The sequence below is a fragment of the Corythoichthys intestinalis genome, chromosome 16 (assembly GCF_030265065.1).
Source record: "Corythoichthys intestinalis isolate RoL2023-P3 chromosome 16, ASM3026506v1, whole genome shotgun sequence".
Taxonomy (NCBI): Eukaryota; Metazoa; Chordata; class Actinopteri; order Syngnathiformes; family Syngnathidae; genus Corythoichthys; species Corythoichthys intestinalis.
This window is the reverse complement of record NC_080410.1, coordinates 27,485,254-27,510,618: the sequence shown is the minus strand read 5'-3', so window position 1 is coordinate 27,510,618 and position 25,365 is coordinate 27,485,254. Positions and strand designations below refer to the sequence as shown.

Below are 25,365 nucleotides of genomic sequence, written 5' to 3'. Positions count from 1 at the left end.
GGGGGCACTATTTCGCGCTTTTTCACTTATCGCGGCGGGTACTGGTCCCCATTACCCGCGAAAAACGAGGGATGACTGTATTTCTTCTTTAATTTTGACGGTCCTCCCTTATTCTGTTCTGCCAATTACCTGAATATCAGTAAGCTCTTTGTAGAACCTCTTGGCCAGGTCGGGTCCGTTCTGCATGGTTGGGATGTTGTATGTCTGTGAAGGAAGAGCGCAGTGTTTTGATGTGACACAAGAGGGCGCCGCAAAGAAGCGCCCTTCGCCCCTACCTGGCCCTTGTAGAGGAGGCTGCCCACAGGACAAACCACGCAGGCCGTTCCGGCGCCGAACACCTCCAGAATCCGGCCGGCGTCCAGCGCGCTCAGCAGTTCCTTCATGCCCATTTTGCGCTCTGTCACTTTGAACTCATTCTGGATTAAAAAAAAATTAATAATAATAAAAAAAATATATATATATTAGGGCTGTCAAACGATTAAAAATTTTAATCGAGTTAATTACAGCTTAAAAATTAATTAATCGTAATTAATCGCAATTCAAACCATCTCTAAAAAATGCCATATTTTTATGTAAATTCTTGTTGGAATGGAAAGGTAAGACACACGACGGATATATACATACAACATACTGTACATCAGTACTGTCTTTGTTTATTGTAACAATAAATCCACAAATGGCATTATTAACTTTCTTTCTGTTAAAGTCATACACGGATAGAAAGACTTGTAGTTCTTAAACGATAAATGTTATAGCTACAAGTTATAGTAATTTTATATTAAAACCCCTCTTCATGTTTTCGTTTTAATAAAATTTGTAAAATTTTCAATCAAAAGTAGAGTTAATATAATAATAAGAAGAATAAAAATAACAATAATAAATATAGAGTGAAAAGTTTTACGTGTATTTTGCATAGCTAAATTGATATGAATGCCAGTTTATTTAGCATTGTTGTTTAACTGTGTGTAAGAATAGGGCCTCATTACTATAGACTGAAGTGCTTTTCCTTCTGAGAATTTTTTTTTTTTTGAGAGATAGGAATATTATTTTTGTTGTGCTTTCACTAAACGATACTTATGTTTGTTGTGAAGGAGAAGCTTATGTCAATAAACGGCGCGCCTGTGTCCACTCGCCTTTACTGTATAACATATACAGTGGAGAGAACAAGTATTTGATACACTGCCAAAACCCATTGGCAGTGTATCAAATACTTGTTCTCCCCACTGTACCTGTACATATCTTACCCAAAATAAAACAAGAGACACATAATTGCCACTAAAAGAAAGAAAACTTATCGAAATATGTGTGGAGCACAAATAGCAATTTGCATTGCATTGTGAATACAGCATAAACGTCTCACAACTACTAATTCTCCCACGTTTAGAAGACATAACATGAGTATGGAACGGCGCTGCCCCCAAGCGGCCAGTGGCATTCTTTTCACTCTTATGTCCATAAACGGCCTCATTGTAATGTTTGAGGCAATATGCCAGATGGTGCGTTAATTGCGTCAAATATTTTAACGTGATTAATTTAAAAAATTAATTAACGCCCGTTAACGCGATAATTTTGACAGCCCTAATACATATATATATATATACACATATATATATATATATACATATGTATATATATATATATATATATATATATATATATATATATATATATATATATATATATATATATATATATATATATATATATACATATGTATGTATGTATATTAGTGCTGTCAAACGATTAAAAAATTTATTCTAGTTAATCATATGTCAACTGTGTGATTAATCATGATTAATCACATTTCCCTTGGGATAAATAAAGTTGCTCTTCGGGAAAAAAAAATCTAGGATAATACTATATTTGACTTAAAATGTGTTTTAAGATGAAATGTATGATGTGTGAATGAATTAATACTTAACCAAATAGAGTTTTAAAATTTTATTTAACAACTTAGCTCGTATAAAATAATAAATAAAATAAATTGTCTGTATTATACAGCAAAGAGCTTTAACAGATTAAAGTGCCTCAGACTAACAATGTGGCTCAAGTACCGTTTGGCATATTACCCAAAATTAACTGCCAAATTAAAGAGCAGACAAGCACAATACAGTAACAATAGCTAGTGTTTCAAAAAATGTGTAAACAACTTGTCTGTTAAATTGAACATTTCACACAAAAAAAATGCTGCATTTGCAGTTTTACACTAAATGGCCTGAAAGCTGTGTGAGATATATATATATAAAAAAAAATTGTCAATTTTCACACACTTAACTGAAAAACCTTACACTAAACTGTGTGTAAAGTTGTTTAGAAACACTGCTTAAGTTAGCCAGTCTATTTTTTTAACCAATTGCTCAGGCAAACTAGCTTGTTGACATTTTCAGATAACAGAGCAGACCTTTTCTTTTGAACAATGTGCCCTGTCCAAGAAAACAGTCTCTCGCAAGGAACGGTTGTGGCAGGTGTGACCAGATACTTTTTTTTGCATGGGCCAGTTTACTGTGGGCACCACCGTGCGCAGACCACCACTGTAGTGGACAGGAGTCCATGCTGGCACTGCGTTGTACCTGTCTAGTGGTTTGTCGCTGTTATTTGTTGTCATTGGATTTTCAACGCCCTCGTCTTCGACTATGTTAACGGGTCTACACTCTACAGTCTCTGTCTACCCATGTAGTGATAGCAGTAGTGAACCTACTTGTTGTCTTTTGTTGACAAGTCCGAGACCGCACTCTGCCAGTGTAGCTTGATGACTGCGGCTTGTTTCCCGCAGTGTTAGCGTCATTGCTAACACTAGCTGTGCCCGAAGGTGGTACTTTAGGCTGGTTGAGCTTCGATCGAACGACAGTTCATTACATCAGTATGTGCACACAACTTTGGTTTTATCCAGATTTCCATTAGGCAGCTTTTTAAAACGGAATTTGGTCATCATCCTCACTCATCGTGGCTGGCTGCATTATGTCCTCCATTGCCGCGTGGAGAATGTAAACATCAGCGTGTAGGAATACGGTAAACAGTTGTGGCCAAACTTAATGTGAGCGGTAAATTGTTTTTTTTTTTTTTTTTTTTTTAATGCGTTAATATTTCCAGATTAATCATGGTCATTAACACATTATTGTTGACAGGCCTAATATATATATATATTTTACATGGGATTAGTGCTGCAACAATTAATCAATTAAATAGAGAAATCTGATTAGAAAAAAGCTTCGCATTCAATTTTGCTGCTTTGATGATTCGTTTAAATAGAGTGGAGTTGTAATGGTTTGTTTTCAAAGTGTTGTACAGTGCAGTGGTACCTCGACATATGATCGCATCGACATACGATCCTTTCAACAGGTGACATAAAATTTGACTAGTTATTTGTCTCGACATATGACGACATGCTAGAAATACGACGATTTATGACAGCGTCGCAATTTCATTGTTTTCCCGCAAGACAGGCGCAAGGCAGATTTTCTTGGAAATCAACATAGGTCCCAAGAATGTTAGTGCAGGCGGTGAAAAAAAGGAAAAAATGGTGACGCTTGTCATTGAAATTAAGATGGAAATGATAGAAAAATATGAGCGTGGTGTGTGTGTCAGTGAACTGGCTCGACAATCCAGCTGGAATTTGTCTACAATTTTGAGGATGACTTTCATTATTATTACAATTGTGACATCAGCAAGGAAGTCGCCAGCTTTGGCAGGTTTTTAATCATTTATTTCAAAACTTGTGCCACTCAACCAGGCTACTGCTCGCCATCGCCGACGCCAACAACAGCAGAACATGGAAAGAGAAAGTAAACAGCCTGCCGCACTTCTCTCACTCTCTCGTCAGTTACACGGTGCCATTCAGGAACAGTAAGCAAAACACAACCGCCACATAAGAACCTGATTCGTTACATTATTATAATTTAAATTATTATTATTCCGATTTGTATTTATAATTTATTTGTTTTGCTATGTGTAATCGTACCAACAATATTTATTAAGGATTTAGCATAGGTTTTGGGGCTTTTGAAAGAATCAAATTATAATGTATTTTTGTGGAAAAAATCCCACTCGACATACGACCATTTCGATTTACAAACCACGTCCTGGAACTAATTAAAGTGCATGTGACACGAAAAAGCATGCTTATTTCATAATACACGCGGTATTTTATGCTCCTGAATGATACGGACCGCTTTGATGTGTGTGGGAGCTATCGCTATATTTATTTAGTTTTTTGAATCCCGCGCCATGAAAATGAGTGACTTCTGGCTTCGGTCTCGCATTGAGGAGGAAGGCGCTGTGACGTGTACGATAGAAGACGTCCTCTTCACTATACAGCGGACTGTTGTGTATGAGGACGAAGGATTCAGCTGATTTTGCGGATTAATACGTTTATTTTTCGCATCACGCCAGCCAAACGGCTACAGAAAAATCATTCTGTATGAGGGAGAGGTGTATGCGCCTTTTTGGAGTTTCAAAAGGTTCCCATTCACCGTGGATATTTACTGTGGGACCATTGGACTTACGAGGAAGTGAGTAAACATCTTGTTTTGTATTATGTCAAATACGAATACAGCAATTACAAAGTAAACACTACAAACTTTCTTTAAATAAAGGACTACTTACGTTTGATCATTGATAGGCATGTAAAAAGCTCTCCTCATGCACATAAGCAGCACGTTAGCTGCACAACAACTGCAGCCACCCTCCTCCGGGGAACGAACTGTAAATTGCTCTCCGCCGGGCGGTTTGCCGATCCGCGAAGACAATCGACAACCCAGTCGTCATGTCAAATAATCCAGACTATTTATGTGTGATTTTCCGCTTCGAAGACTTTGAAAAGTCACTCGGTTCGGGTTAGCATGTCGGCAAGCTGGCACGCCTTTTGGTTTGTTTACATTCTCCGAAGCCGGGGAAGGGAAATGACATATGTCCGATTTAGGTGTCATAAAATATCGTTCGGGAGGTGCGACAATAAAGGTGAAGTCGACAGTTTTGACCATTATGGAGTAATTTTGCCATGTCGTCCTGAATAAATGCATTTTTATTATTTCATATTCCATTTAGCACAAGACTGTTATTTGTCATGACCATGCCATTTATTTAGCAATTGGGGAAAATACTTGGATAAAAAAAATATCCTGTAAAAATATTGAAGTAAAGAGACAGAAACAATGACATTTTGCGGCTCTCTTCGTCACGTTTTCCTTGTTCTGAATAATTCCCCCTCAATGGGCTGAATAGTAAAACCGATGAACCCAGTCTACCGCTGACGTCATCCACCTGTTGGGGACGCTAAAGCCCTATAATGGTAGGCGTGGCTAACCGGCAGATTAAAAGACTAATTTCTCGTCATCTGCGCTTTGCTAAATTGTTGTATATAGTCGAATCGTCTCAAAATATGATTCTAATTCACATAATAATGCCATTTAAGACTTTTTTTCTGGTGTCATATGCTCTTTAACACTACCTGCCTACAAAGCCATTGTGAGCGAGATGCTCGGCCCTGATGTGGTTAAAGACATTGATAAAGTCCCCCTGTCTAATAATTCTGACCTTTTCACGCCTAACTACTATAAAAAATGGAGAAAGATAGAGCTGTTAAAGAAGAGCTTCGGGTATGTCTTTCTTCAATTCCTGCCAGGATATTGGCTTTGTGTTGACGAGAAATTAGTCTTTTAATCTGCCGGTTAGCCACGCCTACCATTATAGGGCTTTAGCGTCCCCAACAGGTGGATGACGTCAGCGGTAGACTGGGCTCATCGGTTTTACTATTCAGCCCATTGAGAGGGAATTGTTCAGAACGAGGAAAACGCGACGAAGAGAGCCGCAAAATGTCATTGTTTCAGTCTCTCTACTCCAATATTTTTACAGGATATTCTTTTTATGCAAGTATTTTTCCCCAATAGCTATATAAATGGCTTGAGAAGGACCAGTCAGCCCGTCGAGGGGGAACTATTCACAATGAGGAAAACGCGACGAAGAGAGCGGCAAAATGTCATTGTTTCTGTCTCTTTACTTCCATATTTTTACAGGATATTCTTTTTATCCAAGTATTTTCCCCAATTGCTAAATAAATGGCATGGTCAAGACAAATAACAATCTTGTGCTAAATGGAATATGAAATAATAAAAATCCATTTATTCAAGACGACATGGCAAAATTACTACATAATGGTCAAAACTGTCGACTTCACCTTTACTGTCGCACCTCCCGAACGATATTTTATGACACCTAAATCGGACATATGTCATTTCCCTTCCCCGGCTTCGGAGAATGTAAACAAACCAGAAGGAGTGACAGCTAGCCGACATGCTAACCCGAACCGAGTGATGTTTCAAAGTCTTCAAAGCGGAAAATCACACAAAGCTATCCTGGATTATTTGACATGACGACCCGGTTGTCGAATGTCTTAGCGGATCGGCAAACCGCCCGGCGGAGAGCAATTTACAGTTCGTTCCCCGGAGGAGGGTGGCTGGAGCTAACGCAGCTAACGTGCTGCTGCTAATGCATTAGGAGAGCTTTTTACATGCCTATCAATGATCAAACGTAAGTAGTCCTTCATTTAAAGGAAGTTTGTAGTGTTTACTTTGTAATCGCTGTATTCGTATTTGACATAATACAAAACAAGATGTTTACTCACTTCCTCGTAAGTCCAATGGTCCCACAGTAAATATCCACGGTGAATGGGAACCTTTTGAAACTCCAAAAAGGCGCATACGCCTCTCCCTCATACAGAATGATTTTTCTGCAGCCGTTTGGCTGGCGTGATGCGAAAAATAAACGTATTAATCCGCAAAATCAGCTGAATCCTTCGTCCTCATACACAACAGTACACTGTAGCGTGAAGAGGACGTCTTCTACCGTACACGTCACAGCGCCCTCCTCCTCAATGCAAGACCAAAGCCGGAAGTCACTCATTTTCCTGGCGCGGGATTCAAAAAAACTAAATAAATATAGCGATCGCTTCCACACACATCCAAGCGGTCCATATCATTCAGGAGCATAAAATACCGCGTGTATTATGAAATAAACATGCTTTTTCGTGTCACAGGCACTTTAATGTCTCTGCCACGGTGTAAAACTTTTTGTATTTAGCAACAAGTTCAGCAACAAGGTAACTGTCTTTGAGGGCTTTCTCATCTACCTTTGTAAATTTTCTCAAAAAAGTTGCCTGTTTCTCTATGTTTTCATGTAGGAGAAGAAAATAGTCCATCGACTTGTTTTGAAGCGACGGGTGTTTCGTTTGGAGATGACATTTAAACTTGCTTAGCACCATGGTGCTGTTGGATAGCTGCTCGTGTCGCGTTCAAGAACTGCTCGGATTTCTAGCTGTCAGCCACATTGCTGTCCTCGCCAATGTGTTAAAATAAAGCACAGGGGGAGGACTGACGGTCATCACTTGTGGATAAAATGGAAAGGACATTGTTGTGTATACAGATAAAAGTCTCATGAAATGATGTACAGTAGATGTGCTGGGGTCCACATTGTCGCGGACAGCAAGGTGGCTGATGGTTAGAAATCCGAGCAGTTCTTGGACGCGACACGAGCAATACCTCGCTCATCTGCGTATGACCGGAACCTTCTACCTACCCCTTCCTTCCCACTGCAACTCCGCCCAACGACATAACAAAAAAAAATTTTTTTTAAATCCGATATTGGATAATTTCTCAAGGCACACCTGACAATCTCTCACGGCACACAGGTGTGACCGTGCCACACCGGTTGAAAAACACTGCTCTAACTAATTAATTGTTGATTAACCGAACGCTACAGCTCTCCATGGTATAAATAAATTATTTTTAAAAAGCACCAAAAAAAAAAAAAAGTCAAAACAGACCTTGACGGTTAAAACTAAATCAACCATGTAATACTGAAATATATAGACAAGCTTCTTCCATGTTCCGCATGATTAGAAAAAAAAAAAAAATCCAACCGAATCGAAGGACTGACCCAGTTTCTGGCCAAGTCCAGCAGAGACTGCCTGGTGACTCCTGGGAGGATGATCCCGTCCAGCGGCGGCGTCACCAACTCCTTCTCTACACACAAAAAGACATTTTTAGTCGTGAATGTGCAAATGATTTGCGTTCGGAATCATTCGCACATTCAAGACTACGAACGCTTTACCTCCGTTCTCATCCGTCCAGTAGATGAAGAGATTCATGGTCCCGACCTCAGTGATTTCCTCCGTGTCTCCGTACAACCACAGAACCTGCTGGCAGCCGCGCTGAACCGCCTCGCTCTGAACGGCGATGGTCGGACCGTAGTTTCTGCGCGAGAACTGTCGTCAGAACTCGAAGCAAACGGTCCATTCCCTCGGCGCCACGCACCCTCCCATCTTGTAGGCGCCGACTCCCCCCTTCCAGGCGCGCACAAAGGACGGGTCAGCCAGCAGCGAGACGGGGTTGAAAGACCCCGTGGCGAAATACGGTCCCACGGGACCCACGATTACGAACAGCAAGGCTCGGCCGGCTCGGGTCACGCCCAGCGACGGCTGCGGACGAGACCACCGGCGCCGCCGAGTGAGCGGCAGGCGTTCAGAAAGCTTCCGGGCGACTCACCTCGGTTCCGATGAAAGTGGGTCGGATGTATAAGCTGGCGTCCTCCGAGTACGGAACCCACTCCTGCTCCAACTCCACCAGCTTCTTGATGCACTCCAGCAGCTCGACTTTGTCAAACGTCTGTCAAAACAACTGGCGTGAAAAAGGAGGACGCGCGGGAAGGCGACGGGGCAAAACTCACAGGCAAGCAACTGCGCTTGGCGCTGCGGTGCATGCGCTCCATGTTGAGCATGGGCCGGAAGAGGCGCACATGGTTGTCCACGCCGCGGAACGCCTTCATGCCTTCAAACAGCTGGCATGTCGGTTTTGAAATGAGACAAAAATGGGATTATTTCACTAGAAAATTCACATTTATGGAGAAAATGCATGGGGATGTTTTGCTCTCTCAACTGGGTCAATTCCTTTAGATTTTTATAACTTCCTATTCATTTTTGGTTTATTTCCTTGTTAACTCATTGGCTGCCATCGACGGCACTAGAATTCCAATCCATTTCGAATGTTCATTCTCTTGGTCCAAATATATCAGACGTCAATTTCAGTCAAAAAAGTTTTCCTTAGTCTTTCAATTTTCCTGTTTCTATGTGATTTTTTTTCTGATTTCTGGTTTTGGTGTTGTTTTTTGAGGTTTTTTCTGTTTTTTTTTTTTGTAGTAAGGCATTTTTCTGGGAGTTTTCTTTTTGTGCTTTTTCTCGCAGATTTTTATTTGTTTCTACTTTTCGCGCAGTTTTTCACATATTCCTTCTCGATTTTCCGTGGTTTTCGCCGTTTTTTTGGGGGGCATTAATTTCAGGGCATTTCTGGGTCACTTTCTGTAGTGTCTGGGGTTTTTTCAGGTTACTTCCTGATAATATTGTGTCATTTTTTCCCCATAGGAAACAAATGGAGAGTGTTTTTGTCAAATTTTGGTAGAACTGTACATTTTTGGCAAAAACTATACACAGTGGTATTTTTACAATCGAATTTAATTCATTCCAGTACCTGGTTTGTAAGTCAAAATGGTTGTATGCCGTTAGAATACATTACAATATTATTAATTCTCTGCACAGCCCAAAAACCTACGCTAAATCCTTTATAAAAACTGCTGGTATAGTTACAAAGAGCAGTTACACATAGCAAATCAAACAAATTATAAATACAAATAATAATAATAACATAATAATTATGTAACAAATCAGGTTTTAATGTGGCAGTTGTGTTTTGCATGCTGTTCCTGAACAAACCGTGTGACTGACGGGCGCGAGAGAGAGGTTACAATTTTTACTTTCACTTTCCATGTACTGTTGTTGTAAGTGTCAGCTACGCCGGACAATAGGCATGTTGTGTCGCACAAGTTCTGAAATAAATGATTAAAAACCCGATGAAGCTGGCGACTTCTTTCTGGATGTTACTATAATAATAATGGTCACTTTGACTTATAAAGACTAGTGAACCGTCGAAATCGTAGACATCTTCCATTATTTCCATCTTAATTTCAATGGTAAGTGTCACCTATTTTCACCACCTCCACTAAACTTCTAGGGATCTATGTTGATTTCTCTCAGAAGAAAATCCGCTGTGCGTCCGTCTTGTGGGAAAGCAATGAAATTGCGACGCTGTCATAAATCGTCGTATTTCGAGCAGGTCATATGTCGAGGATGTCATACAGTGCCCTCCATAATTATTGGCACCCCTGAAAAAGATGTGTTTTTTAGCTTCTAATATTTTTTTTTATTCAAATAATATGGGACCTCAATGGAAAAAAAGAGAAAAATCCAACCTTCAATACAAGTGCATTCATTCAGTGGGGAAAAAAATCCCACATAAAGGAAAAAATATTTGACATCAAATAATGTGTGTCACAATTATTAGCACCCATGGTGTTAATACTTTGTACAACCCCGTTTTGCCAACAAAACAAGGCCTGGGGACTGAGATGGCCATGGGAGGAGCTTGATTTTGTGTCTGGTGAACCATTTCTGTGTAGATTTTGTCATATGTTTAGGGTCATTGTCTTGCTGAAAGACCCAGTGACAACCCATCTTCAGCTTTCGGGCAGAGGGCAACAGATTTTGATTTAAAATGTCCTGGTATTTCAAAGCATTCATGATGCCATGCACCCTAACAAGGTTTCCAGGGCCTTTGGAAGCGAAACAGCCCCACAGCATCACTGACCCACCCCTATACTTCACAGTGGGTATGAGGTGCTTTTCAGCATGCGCATCTTTCGTGGCACGCCAGACCCACTTAGAGTGTTTGTTGCCAAAAAGCTCAAGTTTGGTCTCACACAAAAATACACACGGTCCCAGGCTTCAACTGGGACCGTGTGCTTAGCACGGTCCCAGTGTGTATTTACACATTATTTGATGTCAAATATTTTTTTCTTTATGTGGGATTTTTTTCCCCCACTGAATGAATGCACTTGTATTGAAGGTTGGATTTTTCTCTTTTTTCCCCATTAAGGTCCCATATTATTTGAATTAAAAAAAAATATTAGACGCTAAAAAACACATCTTTTTCAGGAGTGCCAATAATTATGGAGGGCACTGTATGTCGAGACAAATGACTCAAATTTTACATCTGATGTCGAAAGGATCGTATATCGATGTGATCGTATGTCGAGGTACCACTGTACAACTTTTGTGCACCTTGATTTCCTGAATGTGTATATTATGTGGATCGGATTTAAAACATTTGTACATCCGCCCCTCCCAGTCCAAAAGGATTGGACGTCTATCGCCATCAGTGGCAGCCAATGACTTAATACTTAAAAATAAAAAAATATCTATTTTTTAAAAATTCCCGATTTCCGATCCTCTAAATTGGACCCAATTTACAGTCAAGTGATCAGATCAGGGACATCCCTGATTTGGAAGGCTCTTTATTAATCTTATTTCATCAATGAAAGTATGCATATTTGAAACCTGAAGGGGAAAGGGGAAAAGTCAGAACATAGACTTCATAATGGTATTGACGGGTCTTATCAATCATGCACTGCGCCTCGCATTCAAGTAGGGGGCCGCCCACATAAAGAGGAGCGATTCACAAACACCCATACAGTGATCTAATGCCGGATTTCTGTTGAGAAAGTACGAAAGCTGTACCACATACAAACAGGAAGGATTGTCTCAGTAATAATTTGTTTGACGATTCAAGGTAATTACCGTAATTTCCCGAATATAACGCGCACTTTTTTTCCAAACTCAACTTGTAAAATCATGGGTGCGCATTATACACGGGTACATGGATGGAGACATAAATATATATATCACGTTTATTGCAACTCGGCAACTCGGACCATAACAAACGTAACACAACACAGACTTCCTGTGTCCGTCAACTATATCTGTCCCTCGGGAAACTCAAACCCAAATAACAATAGTTCCTCTTGTTACAGTCCACAGCGATGCGCTTTTTCCGTTTTCCGACTTCAGTCCCCACTTTTATTTTACCGTATCAATCCATGGAAGCAACCTTTATTCATCATGATGAAACGAGCAAGTTATACAGCAGCCTTTAAAAGAAAAGTCACATCTGTTTTGTTTTCTCCTAGATTCTGGTAAGTTGGAGAAGTTGTCAAATCATATTATTACCGTAAATATTGTCAGTTTGTGGTAATGTTTTGAACTACCAATGTGCTATGCTTGTGCTGTGTTTCACCAGTCAATAAAATGACATTTCTGTATCTGCACACGAGCTCTGTTATCTTGTATTCTTCTATTTATTGGTGCTAAGATTAGGGTGCGCGTTATAAACTGGTACAATAATTTCCCCTAGATTTTACAAGTAAATTTGGGGTGTGCATTACGGGTGCGCTTTATATTCGGGAAATTACGGTATTATATTTTTCGTACCATGCATGCATTTTGAAACGTTGTGAAAAAAATCAATGGGAGAAATTAGCGGCTAGTGCATTGGCATCGTAGCTCACAATATTTACGTCAAATAAATGCTAACTGCATGTTTTTTTGCTTTTAACCAAGAATCAAGACTGTTTTACGTCCATATCTATAAAGAATCCGGGGATTTAAGCATTTATTCTTAAGAATTTTCAACGGAAAAGCTCTATTACGTAAGGCGGTCGCTAGCTACATTCACTAACAGACTAGCATTGTACTTCGACATATTTACGTAAAATAAATGCTAACTACACATTTTTTTGCTTTTAACCAAGAATCGAGACTGTTTTACATCCATATCTATAAAGAATTCAGGGATTTAAGCTTTTATTCACAAGCATTTTCAACGAAAAAAACTCTGTGATTCCACTCTGTCAGCTTTGACGGCCTCGCCATTCTTGCAGGCCCCATATTTATTGGCCCTGCGCCCTGTGTCGGGTCAATATTTTATGAAGTCTATGGCCAGAAATAAAAAAGTCTTTCCTGACCTCGATGGAGTAATGCAGAGCGGAGCTGGCTGGATGCAGCGAGAGGTTCTGGAAGGGTTTGATTTGTGGCGCTTCCCAGCCGCCGTCGGCATTCCACTCCACTGTCAGCATGTGATCCGAAAATTGCTTTCCGAACACCAGCGTGGACGGGTCCGGCTTGGCCGCGGATTTAGGGTTGCGTTCCACGCTCAAATCGGCAGCCTGCGGCGGCAGTCATTCATTGCCACGCGAGCATGCTCCATTGAGTATTCATTTCCCAAATACCACAATTACTTCAGACAAGGAGGAATAGGACACGCTCACAAAATACAAAAACATTAAAGGCGGTGTCATACTTGTACAAAAAAAGTCTGAATGTTTTTTTTTAAAAATCAGATTAGTATTTTTTTCCTTTGAAGACAGTTGTATGTTAACAAGAATATGTTTATTTTCGAGATTTTTTTTTGGTTCCAGTTGGATTTCCTAGAAAATATTACCCCTTTTCCCAGAATATATAGGCCATTTCCAAAATATGCCACCTCACTACCTTATGATTCCGCCTTTAATCTCATCGTATGTTTTGCGTGTGCCTAACATTGTTTTCCACATTCCAAAGACACATGCTTCAATTAAGATGAATTAAACGACAGCAAAGAGAGCAAGGAGAGCAAAAAAATGTCAGAGGGCGTAACGTCCAACTTTCTCATGATGCACAGCTGCGTCTCCCTTACCTTGAAGGAACTCGCAAGGCGGCGCGGCGCCAAAGCGACAGGAAATGTCCGAATCCATCTTGTGCGGACCACCTGAGCGACAGAAAAGTCAACAATGGTGACGGGTGTGTGGCGCTCTCAGCCAATAAACTCACAGCATGCAATAAATAGAAACCTGACACACTTTCGAGCACACGTGAAACAATCACGTGTCAAAAAAAAATGTTAACTAGTCAAATAATTGTTTTTGGTTTAAAAAGCACACGTTTTCATATATGACTTATGTTCTATACCAGGTATGAAAATGGGTCAGGGGTTAAAAAGGTGAGAAGGGTGTGGAGGAAATATCTTCCAGTACACTGTACAACTAGGGCTGCCCCAAACGATTAATTTTCCCCCTATTAGTCAGCTGACTATTTTCACGATTAGTCGACTAATCTAATAACCCCCCCCCCCTTTTTTTTAAACTTATTTAGCAATGAAATTTTTGATGACGCTTATTAATTCACAAAAACATTTTGGAACCCTTAAATTCTTTTTTAAAGTACAAATTAACATGTGCATAACAACAATAAATCACAAATAAACAATGAGGTCAAATGCTGATAGCATTAACTATGCAAAAGAATGGAATGTAAACAGATTCAGAACACTGACTTCGCCTTTCAAACATGATTCAAAACTATTCTTTAAAAAAATATCTAGCAATTATGTTATAGTATGCTACTATACTGTATATAATAGTATTATAATCATTGCCAATCAGATTATTCATAAAAGGGTGTTATTTTAAAACGATTAGTGTAGAATCTGGATTCTGAAGTATGTGGGATTAAATACAGAAATCGTTATATATATGATGAACATGGCGTGCTTTTATTTTGAAATGTTCACCGGAAGTACGTTTGCTAAACCGCTAACAGTTAGCTTTACACTCCGCAAAAAAAAAGCTCTTTTTGTCATTGCATGTGATGTCAGTGATCAATTTTTTTCTTTTTTTGTTTGTTTGCAAATGCTATTAACCAGCGATTTTTCATATTTGAATTGTCACTTTTAACCGCAATTTTGCGTTTAGGAGAAGACTGCCAATGTTTTATAGCAGGCTAAAGTAGGTCGTCTTTTTTCCCCAATAGCCTCAGTTGCCACGTTTACATGGAGCCAAATATTCCAATTACAATCGGAATATTTGTTCAAACCGAATAAATGTGTTCCATATAAACACCTCATTCGGAATGAACAGGCCCAAACCGAATGGAATTTCATTCCGATTCACAGGGGTGGAATATTCCTTTTCCCAAACCGATTAGAAGTAAAATTATATCATGTAAACAGGGAAGCGGAATGGTGTCTGCTTGCGTTCTTTCTGCGCATGCTCCGTACTGACGTGGTGACGTCACTCGGTGACGTAAGTAACGTCACTTGCAACATGGCTTCCAAGCACACGCACAGCGCACCCACACAACTTTTTAAATGAACGGCGTATCATTCTGAAGTTTTGTTTCCACTCGAAAAGTTAAAACAGCAGCTGATCTGACGATCGATCTCCATGTTTTGCAACGTGACGCTTTGTTTTGATTAATCTGCGCATGTCAGACGGCAGTTGTCAAACGTCCTTTCGGAATAAAGGCAGTCACATGTAAACGCTGGATCGGAATAGATGAAGTGACATGTAAACAGCTGATGTGAAATTTCCATTCGGAATGATTTGAATCGGTATGAATAAAAGTCAGCATGTAAACGTGGCTAGTGTAGCAATGCTAACGTTTACAGTGTTTAATGTAGTTGTGTTTCTTTATTTTGTATGTCTGAACTTTAGTGCTGCAACGATTAATCGATCAACTCGAGTATTCAATTTGAAAAAAAGATTCAAATTAAATTTTGCTGCTTCGAGTATTCGTTTAATTAAAGTGGCGTTGTAATTTTTAAAGTGTTTGTATTTAGTTTTAATTATTTGGGTGGATACACTGCCTTCCAGTCTGCCTCATTTAACATGGCTGAATCCAGCTGCTCCATGTTTGTCCCGATCCAGGTTTTTGCACTTCCGATCCGATACCGATATTGTTTTGCACTTCCAATCAGATACTGATACTGGCCGATACCGGCCTATCTGAGCATGCGTTAAAGTTTAAAGTTATTTAGCCTCCTTACTTAGTTGTCAGACTCATGTTGAAAAAGGTTTTAGTACTCTTGATAACAACTAGCCAGCTGAATTAGGTGAGTTTGAATAACACACAACGGTTGGTAACAAGAAACTGACCTGTGTGACAAATGCAAAACATTATAAATAACAAACAGAAATGCCATAGTCAGTCAGTAAAACGTGCAAATAATATTGTAAACTGTCTTAAAAAAACAAAGCACACCAACAACCTCAGTGGAAAATCCCACAAACCCCCAAAGCTATTAGATGCTTTTAATGTTTCGTGCATTAGTCACAAAAATTGTATAAAAAGCCTCTCAGGTTTAAATAAACTACTATTTCAGTATCAAGTTAACATTTTAAAACAGTAAATAAAATACTCAAGTTCCCATTCTGTATCAGCAGCTTTAAACGACATTCGATTCATTTAATTGCGAATCAACTGTTAAAGTTGTTAAAATTGCTCCCGTTATTCCATAATTTCCCTTCTGTCTACTTTCGACATGTGAAAGTTTTAAAACTGTTTTGAAGATAGATTCAAGTCATGATTTTGCCGATTTAGGAGTATTTTAGATAAAAAGTTAATTAAGTTCGCTTGGAAGGTTCACAACAGCCTACTAGGGAAGTCTCCTGCTTTAAGATGGCGGCTGTTTATTAACTCAACTAGTTTTCAATACTTCAATGTTGCTAAAGCCGTCGAGTCTGTCATTTTGCATTGAGTTCTATATACATACGATATCTATTATCTACAATAAAACGATGTTGACGTAGTTTGTAGCGGCTGTCGGCAGCAGTCAGGTATTCTTGTGTTTTTTATTCAGCGGCAAGAGTTGAGCATTGGCATTACCCGGGTCTATGACAAGCATGATGTTTACTCTCGGGACACAATGTGGTCCGTTTCTCATTGCGTCCCGAAGACCGCGCTGTGTATTAGTTCTGCTTTACTTGACATATTTCAATAATCGGAATTTGGATGTTTGTGAATCGTTCTCGAATCTTCCACGGCCGAAACGCTCAAGGATGTAATGACGGCTGGGCATGTTGTACTGTGGTTGTAAGTGTTGGATGGTGCGTCTTTACTCACGAGAGATTATGGCCCGTCATCCAGAATGAATTCTTCAGCAATGACTCTCGTTATTCCCTGGGTTTTGGGACTGTCGAGTGCCAGATTGTCACGCATAACAAAAGTTTCTACCAGTGTTAGTTGCACAGGACCTTTTTTTTGTCTTCGGTTTTCTTAACATACTTCTTATATTGTTTGTGGTGGTATTTCGCTAAATGCTTGATTAGGTTAGTTGTATTAAAATTTCTTACAGCTTTACCACCACGCTTGACTTTATTGTGGCATATGTTGCACTCTGCCTCTTCGTCTTTATCGTCCTTTAAGGTGAAATAATCCCACACAGCTGACATTTTTACAGATAAAGTCTCTCGGTAAATTGGGAGACGGTAATGTAAATGTAGTGTGTTGAAGGTGTGCCGTAAAATGAGGGCCGGATTTTAGGGAAACCGAAGCAAAAACTGGAATGGATTATGCAAATCGGTGCGCTGGAAAACCCAGACCGGACTTGATCGGAAGTCTGGATTGGAATTTTTCCGTGTTGGCTGATCCGATAACGATGCGCATTTTTTTGCCCATATCGGCGTCCGAGATCGGGACATCTCTAGTTAAGACCAACATAAGCCAAGTTTTTGTTTGAGCTAATGCTAAGCAGTTTCTTGTAGGAATATGTGTCTGAACCATTTGTTAGGGGCATTGTTAAAAAAAAAAAAAAAACGTGAGCGTTTTATAGCATTTAAGCTAGCGGAATTTTGCTATGCAAATTAGCCAATTGTTCTTTTGTTGTACATAGATCCTTGTTTATTTATTTTTTTTATACCGTTTGAGGCTTAGTTCAGGTATTTTAATTGTTCATGTTTCTTATCCGATTTTTCGATTATTCGAACTAACTAGTTCATTGATTAATCGACTACCAAAATAATCGATAGCTGCAGCCCTACAGAATTTTAAATCTACGGTGTGTTGATGACCAATAAACATCTGTGAAAGGGACTGGAGTCTCATATGCCATCAACAAGCACGTGTACACGCACGCACAAATGTATGCATGCGCGCACGCACGCGGGGATAAAACGCAGCTGTGAGAATTACCGCCCTCATTTTTATTTACCGTGCGATAAATGTACTCATTGCATATCGCGACAGGCTTAGCAACTTCAATAAAACATGTCATTAGTTAGTTCAGGCATGAAAATGGGTCAGGGGTTAAAAAGGCGAGAGGGGTGTGGAGGAAATATGTTCCGGTACACTGTACAACCCAACAAAATATTGAGCTCTGTCGACCCACACTGTGTTTCAGCAGGGCCTTGCTAAGACCGGTAGAGGGGCGGGTGCTCGTAGATCAAAAGGGGCACATGAACAAGTACTTAATACACCTTAAAACAACATAACTTCAATTTTAACCAGCTTTAGATAATAATTGGCTGCAACTGTGACATACTTTAATTGGGAGGGGGCAACAGTGAATAGAAATCAACACTGTCATCAACACTTTCTGGCTGTGACTCAGTCAGTCTGCCTCTTTTCTTCCTTCAACCTCTGCATCAAAACTTCCTTCCTCAACTTGTTCATCTGAGAACAAACCACATCAGATGGTTACTGAGCCACCAACAGCACAATTTTCTCAAAACTATTATTTCATAGTTATTATCATTATTATTATAAGGCCTGCTTTTTGTTTACGCAGCTTTGCAATGCAACCAATGGCTCTCCAAACACTCCATGTACACGTAAAGAGTGCGCGCGATTGGAATAATAGAACGCAGTTTGGGCTGATGATTGGTTCTCGTCAGCGAAGCATCTAGAAGGATTTGCTGACTGTCACTGTCACTTTTTTAAAGGACCGATTTCTGAATTGCTCAGTTTACGTACTATGTTAATCACATGATGATAATGATAATAATAATTAATTAAATAAAAGCTCCCGACCCCCCCCCCCCCCCCCCCAAAAAAGAATTTCTCGTCGGATCTACGCAATTCACGTAGGTCACCCTTTTTTTTACTTCAAAACGGCGAATTTTGCTGAAAGGTGAGAGATTTTCATGCCTGTTAGTTAGATGGACTTACAATCTGGCATCTTGTTAATTGTCTCCGGTCATCTTCCAAAATTACAACTGAGTGACGGCACTTAAGGTGTTCATTCACGGCCGATGTGCAGCCAAGCTTGGTATTGAAGAGACAGGACACAACAGTGTACCCTCCTTTGTGTGTTTGAAATAAGTCAATGTTTTGCCTAGGAGTGGGAACCTCTTGGTACCTCACGATACGATACGATTTGCGATACAAAGCTCACGATAACGATGATCTGACGATATGGCGATACAACGATTATCGATACATTGGTCAGGAAATCATTTAATGATATTCTACAAACGACTAATAATCAGAAAAACAAGCTTCTGCTGTGAATTGGAATGAGTTTATCACTAGTAGACATCCAATCCATTTGAAGTGGGAGGGTGGCAGCGAATGAACATTCGTTCATTCGCTGCCATCCCTCCCACTTCAAATGGATTGAACATCCATGGCCGTCAGTTGTAGCCAATGCCAGGCAATGAGGTAACTTTGGGCCATTTAAGGTTATTTACTAGGGGTGTAACGGCACACAAAAATCTCGGTTCGGTACGTACCTCGGTTTTGAGGTCACAGTTCGGTTCATTTTCGGTACAGTAAGAAAACAAAATGCAAAATATAAATGTGCAAGTTGTTTATTACACACCTTTGTGCTTTCAACAATAGGAACATTAGCATATACAAAGCTAGAATTCTGCTCAAAAAGAAGCAGGTATTTAAATATAATCCAACAACAATTTGCCTTTCAGACCCCATGTACTGGTCAGCTTTCTTTCTGAAAGAAAGAAGAAAAAAGAAGTCCTGTGCCAAAGAGAAAAGCAATCCCAATGACAAAGATTTTAACATGTATTTTACAAATGAAATGCCTCAATGAATCTTTTTTTTTCTTATGAACGGTTTTCAAAAGCTTTATTGGTGGATTTTCTCAAGTTAAAGCGCCACACAAAAATTAATAAATTTAATTGTGTAAGCAGGATCTGTGCATTATTCTTATTATTTAATTACAGGTGTTTTAGCTCATTTCAATTTATTTTATTTAAATGGGCTATTATTTATTTTGTGTTTATATTTCACAAATGTGATGTAGTATTCATTTAAAATGTATATTTTGTTATATAAATTTAGTTCCTATGTGAATATTAGTTCCTCCTTGTTTTGTTGTGGTAGGAGGGTGTTGTATTGAACATGGGGCCGTGTTGGTTATTATTATAGCATAGAAGAGCAATAAATCAACAAAGACAAGTCAACTGTGCCCCGATCTACCACTCAAGAAATCCGATGGACTCACAAAGGGGGTTACGATTGCATATCAGTTTGAAAATCAACCGGATCCACCGTATTTTTACACCAGTGACTTCCGGTCTGCCCGATCCTAGCTACCGGTAGTAGTACTGACGCAGGAGGGTCGCGTCTCGCGTCAAATAATAAACTCTGCCGTTCTTTTCGTGTGCGTTGTGTTGAGCTGCTTCTGTGACGCGTAACAAGCGGCCGCACTGCGACTGGTGTGCATTGGCTGATTGACTTTAAAACGCCCGCGTTTCACTGCGTTCTCGCGGCGGCTACGTTGTCGCGCCGTTGACGTTTCTGGGCTATACTGTCCTACCGTGTCGGTCCTCATTATAGTAGAGAAGACATAGTAAATATAATCTACACAAAGAAACTAACCCGATCGACTCACAGCCTCGAAAAGTACAGGTTACATTACGTCAGAAACTCATTCGGTACGCGTCCGTTCCGAACCGAGCACCACGTACCGAAACGGTTCAATACAAATACATGTACCGTTACACCCTTATTATTTACCTGTTGATTTTCAGTTACTTCCTGTTGATTTTGGGGTATTTTATGGGTCACTTCCTGTTTATTTTGAGTTACATAACAGGGAATCTGACCTGGGAATCACCCAAATGAATAAGCAATGACTCAAACTCAACAGGAAATGACCTTTAAATGCCCAAAATGACCAGCAAGTGACCTGTAAATGCCCTGAAAATCGAACAGAATGACTGTAAATGCCCTGGTTTCGAATGAACAAACGTTTCTATTCTAAATGGATTGGGCGTCAAGCACCGTCAATACAACCTTAGAGTCAACTGAGACACTATTATAGTGGAAGATTTTGCTTGCAACTTGTTGGTTCCTTTTTACTTATTTTTATTTTTTTAGACATTAGCCACGTTTACATGCTGACTTTTATTCATACCGATTCAAATCATTCCGAATGGAAATTTCAGATCAGCTGTTTACATGTCACTTCATCTATTCCGATCCAGCGTTTACATGTGTCTGCCTTTATTCCGAAAGGACGTTTGACAACTGCCGTCTGACATGCGCAGATTAATCAAAACAAAGCGTCACGTTGCAAAACATGGAGATCGATCGTCGGAGTGCTGCTGTTTTAACTTTAACCCACTTGTTGTGTTTGTGAGGTCGTATCCGCTTCTGCTGTTTTGCTCCTTTGCCTTGTAGTAGCCAGTTTTTCACCGGTTTCTAATCTGGTCAACGCTCCGGTCTATTCCGGCTTCGTGTAACCTCTCGTGAACTTTTTTAAATAGTTCACTGTTCCTCGTTTTACGCCCATCTAAGCGAGCAATTATATTCAATTCTTTTAAAGTTTGAATTAAATACAATCTTTCCGCTGGACTCCAATTAGGTGCGCTGTGCTTGGAAGCCATGTTGCAAGTGACATTACTTACGTCACAAAGTGATGTCACCACGTCAGTACGGAGCATGTGCAGAAAGAATGCAACCAGACACCATTCCGCTTCCCTGTTTACATGATATAATTTTACTTCTAATCGGTTTGGGAAAAGGAATATTCCACCCCTGTGAATCGGAATGAAATTCCATTCGGTTTGGGCCTGTTCATTCCGAATGAGGTGTTTATATGGAACACATTTATTCGGTTTGAACAAATATTCCGATTGTAATTGGAATATTTGGCTCCATGTAAACGTGGCAATTGACACCTTTTTAAAACGCTATCTCGATTCTTGGCAGGAGCATATCGATAACCTTTGAGGATACAAAGTATCACGATATATCACCATTTCGATATATTGTCACACTCCTAGTTCTGGCCACTCTGGTGCGCTTTTTTGGCTTTATGTCGCTTTCCCCGCTTGCATACAAAGCATTTGAAATAATAATAAAAAATAAATCTCCTCGGATCGACACAATTCACGTAGGTCACCCTTTCGGTGAATTTCGCCAAAAAGTGAGAGATTTTCATGCTTGTATACCGCTTATCCCTGCAAAGGTCGTTGGGGTGCTGGAGCCTATTCTAGCTAATTATGGGCAGGGTACAGATTAAACCGGCTACCAGCAGGTACGAGGAGAACATTCAAACTCCACACAGTAAGGCCGGAGTTCGGGATTGAACCCAAGATCTCAGAATTGTGCGGCAGAGATGCTAACCACTCTTCCATTGTGCTGCCTATACCGCAACAGAAACAGACAAATTATACTACCATTTGATATTACGCCATATTGCCCAGCCCTAAATTGGCAGCTTTTTTCTTTTCTTTTTTTAATTAATATTATTTTTATGGAAATGGATCTCACATGTAAATCCAAATAATGCATTAAAAAAAGCAGCAACACTTATAATTTATCAATCATATGCATTTTATAAATATTAAAACGCATATGATGACAAAATGTTACTGTTACTGAACTGCTGGTTTAAGTTTGTTCGCGACCGCAGTGTGCACGCGCATGATGCAACTTGTGTTACGATTGCAGTAATGAGAGACGATGACGTCACAAATTTAGGAGAAAACAAATTATACTAGGGTAACGTAATGTTCAAATATGTAAACATTGTCGAAAGTGCCGCGAGGAAAAGCGGCTAGCAAATATTTTACTTGAAATCAAACTCCCCGTTTATTATTTATTGACGTTTACTTGAGACGTTGACGCCTAATGAATATTTGCACAACAGTGAAAACAAGCAAAACGAACAAGGATATTGGAGGGGGGGTCGGATTATGGATTTAACGTATTATCTTGGATAAACACGTCAATGTTACTTGACTACCTCAATGGATGCTGCGTAGCCTCCAGTCACTATAAAATGTTTTTAAAACGTTGTTACTTACATTACAATTGTTATTAAGTAGGCCGAATCCAAGAGTGAACTATTAAATTTAAGACCCGCTATTTCGTTTGCGTTACCTAATCTTCACTTAAGTGATTTTGAGCAAAACCGCAAAATTTCCCACGCTCGCAATAAGGATTCCGTGCAATGTCCTTGTTGTTTTGAAGCTCGGCGGAACTCAGTAGCTCAAGTCGGGCTTTTTAAACAAGCTTTATCACCCTTTATCTTTATTTGCTCGTTATCGGCACGCTTAAAGTGAGCCATTAACTAGACGAGATAAACAAATAATGACGACATTGTTCGCCTTTGGACTCACCGTTCGGAAAGCTGCCATTGCCGCTTTGCTGTGTGCTCACTGATTATTAACTCGTGCGGAAACAAAAGACTAAATGTTCCGCCTTAGGTGACACACCTTCGGGCAAGTGATAATTTTAAAATAATAAATAAATTAAAAAAACCACTTTATATTAAAAATAAATCATTAAAAAATAAAATTTTTGTAAATAAATGACACGGAGTGTGACATTAAACTGGAAGTGAATGAATCGTTGATTGTTTTTGTGACATTGAAAAAGTGGAACGAAGGAGTGACTCGAGCGTCAATTCTGATTGGCCGGATGGAGTTTGAGAGCTATCATCTGATTGGCTGACAAAGGGGTGGGTGCTGGCGATCAACCAATTTACCAAAAGAAAGTCGCCATTTAATTCGAGTAACAAAAAAAAAAAAAAAAAAAAAAAAACCACAGATGTAATTTTTTTTTTAATTGTGGAAAAAAAGAGTTGTAGATGTAGATTGTAGATTGCAAGGGCGTAGGTTTGCATAGGGACTACCAACTTTTCAGGACGTTCAAATTGTCCCCACCAACTTTTTATTATTTGCATTATATAATGAGTTCAGTTATATACCCATATTTGTCGGACTATAAGTCGCAGTTTTTTCATAGTTTGCTGGGGGTGCAACTTATACTGGAGCAACTTGTGTGTGAAATTATTAACACATTATTATATCATTTCACATGTTATTTTGGTGTTTTGGAGTGACACTGATGGTTTGGTAAACTTGTTAGCATGTTCATTATACTGTAGTTATCTAAATAGCTCTTGATAGCTATGTTACGTTAACATACCGGCCACGTTCGCATTTCATTGTTTATGCGTCATGTAACATTATCATACTGTACACTTATTCAACATGTTGTTCTCTATTGTAGTTTTATTTTCAATTGGCTTTTAAGATTACATATCTGTTCTATGTGCTGGATTTTATCAAGTAAATATCCCCCCAAATGCGACTTATACTCCAGTGCGATTTATATATGTTTTTTCCCTCTTCGGTGGGCATTTTATGGCTGTTGCAACTTATACTCAGGTGGGACTTATAGTCCAAAAAATACGGTAGGTGATTTAGATTGTGTTCCCATATGTCGTAAGGATAGAATTGACCCTACCATTATTAAGTGAATTATTTTCATTATGTTCAGACCCTTTTCACTTGCTGAATATGAGTTTTCCTCAAATGCACGTTTGATTGGCTGATGACTTGACCTCCCCATCACCACCCCGTACACACACTCACAGCCCCAACAGATATACAACATGTCGACAACATGCCGCCTTCCCCACACTGTTCAAAGAGGAGGGATATTAGCATAGGCGGAGTTTGACTTTTGGGTCATGGGGGGCACATGTTGATGACCCCGAAACGCAGTGTCAGCAATAAAATTAACTTACAAGAATATTTATAATAATAAGTTGAAAATGAGCGTTTTTTTGTTTCCCATCATTCTTGAGGGGAATTCTAAATCAGGCTGCTGTCAGGACAGCTATACTTTTCACCAAGATCATCATTCATTGAATATGGTACGCCCGCCGGTGTCGTGCCAATGTAGTTACATCAGTCAAAAATTGTATCCCCTGGGCGGAGCCATATGGAGGTAGATTTGTGTCTTTATAATTCGATCGAAAAATAAAGTTGCTTCAATCAAAAAAAAAAAAGTTGATTCAATCAAAATATATATTTTCAATTAAAAAACAAGTCACTTCAAGAAAAGAAAATGGTGTTTGAATGCAAAAATAACTTTGAAATAAAAAATGCACAAAAAAAAAAAAGCATTTGAAAGCTATTTCTATTTGACATTTTTTTTTGATTGAAGTCATTTTTTTTGATTGAAGCAACTTTTTTGATTGAAGTAATGTTGTTTTATGTTTGGGCCACATTTTGGCTAGGACATCTTTGTCATTATTAATCAATCAAAAAATAAGTTGCTTCATGCAAAAAAAATATTTTCAAAAGAAAAATGACTTCAATCAAAAAAAGAACAATTTTAATCATAGAAAAAATGTTTTTGAATGCGAAAATATATTTGGGACTCAAAAATTTGCATTTGAACACTTAATTTTTCAT

At 39.3% G+C, this 25,365-nt stretch overlaps 1 protein-coding gene across 1 annotated transcript in view; it reads right to left on the bottom strand.

The window, feature by feature from the left end:
* bcat2 (branched chain amino-acid transaminase 2, mitochondrial) overlaps positions 1 to 23,468 on the bottom strand; it is a 28,693-nt gene extending 5,225 nt beyond the window's left edge. Inside the window, exons 1-10 of the mRNA XM_057817437.1 lie at positions 23,278 to 23,468; positions 13,611 to 13,682; positions 12,901 to 13,101; positions 8,719 to 8,829; positions 8,538 to 8,657; positions 8,307 to 8,470; positions 8,104 to 8,246; positions 7,930 to 8,015; positions 276 to 416; positions 130 to 204 (exon numbers count right to left, since the gene is read on the bottom strand). Of these exons, the coding sequence (XP_057673420.1) occupies positions 130 to 204; positions 276 to 416; positions 7,930 to 8,015; positions 8,104 to 8,246; positions 8,307 to 8,470; positions 8,538 to 8,657; positions 8,719 to 8,829; positions 12,901 to 13,101; positions 13,611 to 13,682; positions 23,278 to 23,295 (1,131 nt within the window). The 5' untranslated portion in view covers positions 23,296 to 23,468. The remainder of the gene's footprint in view (positions 1 to 129; positions 205 to 275; positions 417 to 7,929; positions 8,016 to 8,103; positions 8,247 to 8,306; positions 8,471 to 8,537; positions 8,658 to 8,718; positions 8,830 to 12,900; positions 13,102 to 13,610; positions 13,683 to 23,277) is intronic.
* Positions 23,469 to 25,365: the final 1,897 nt, after the last annotated feature.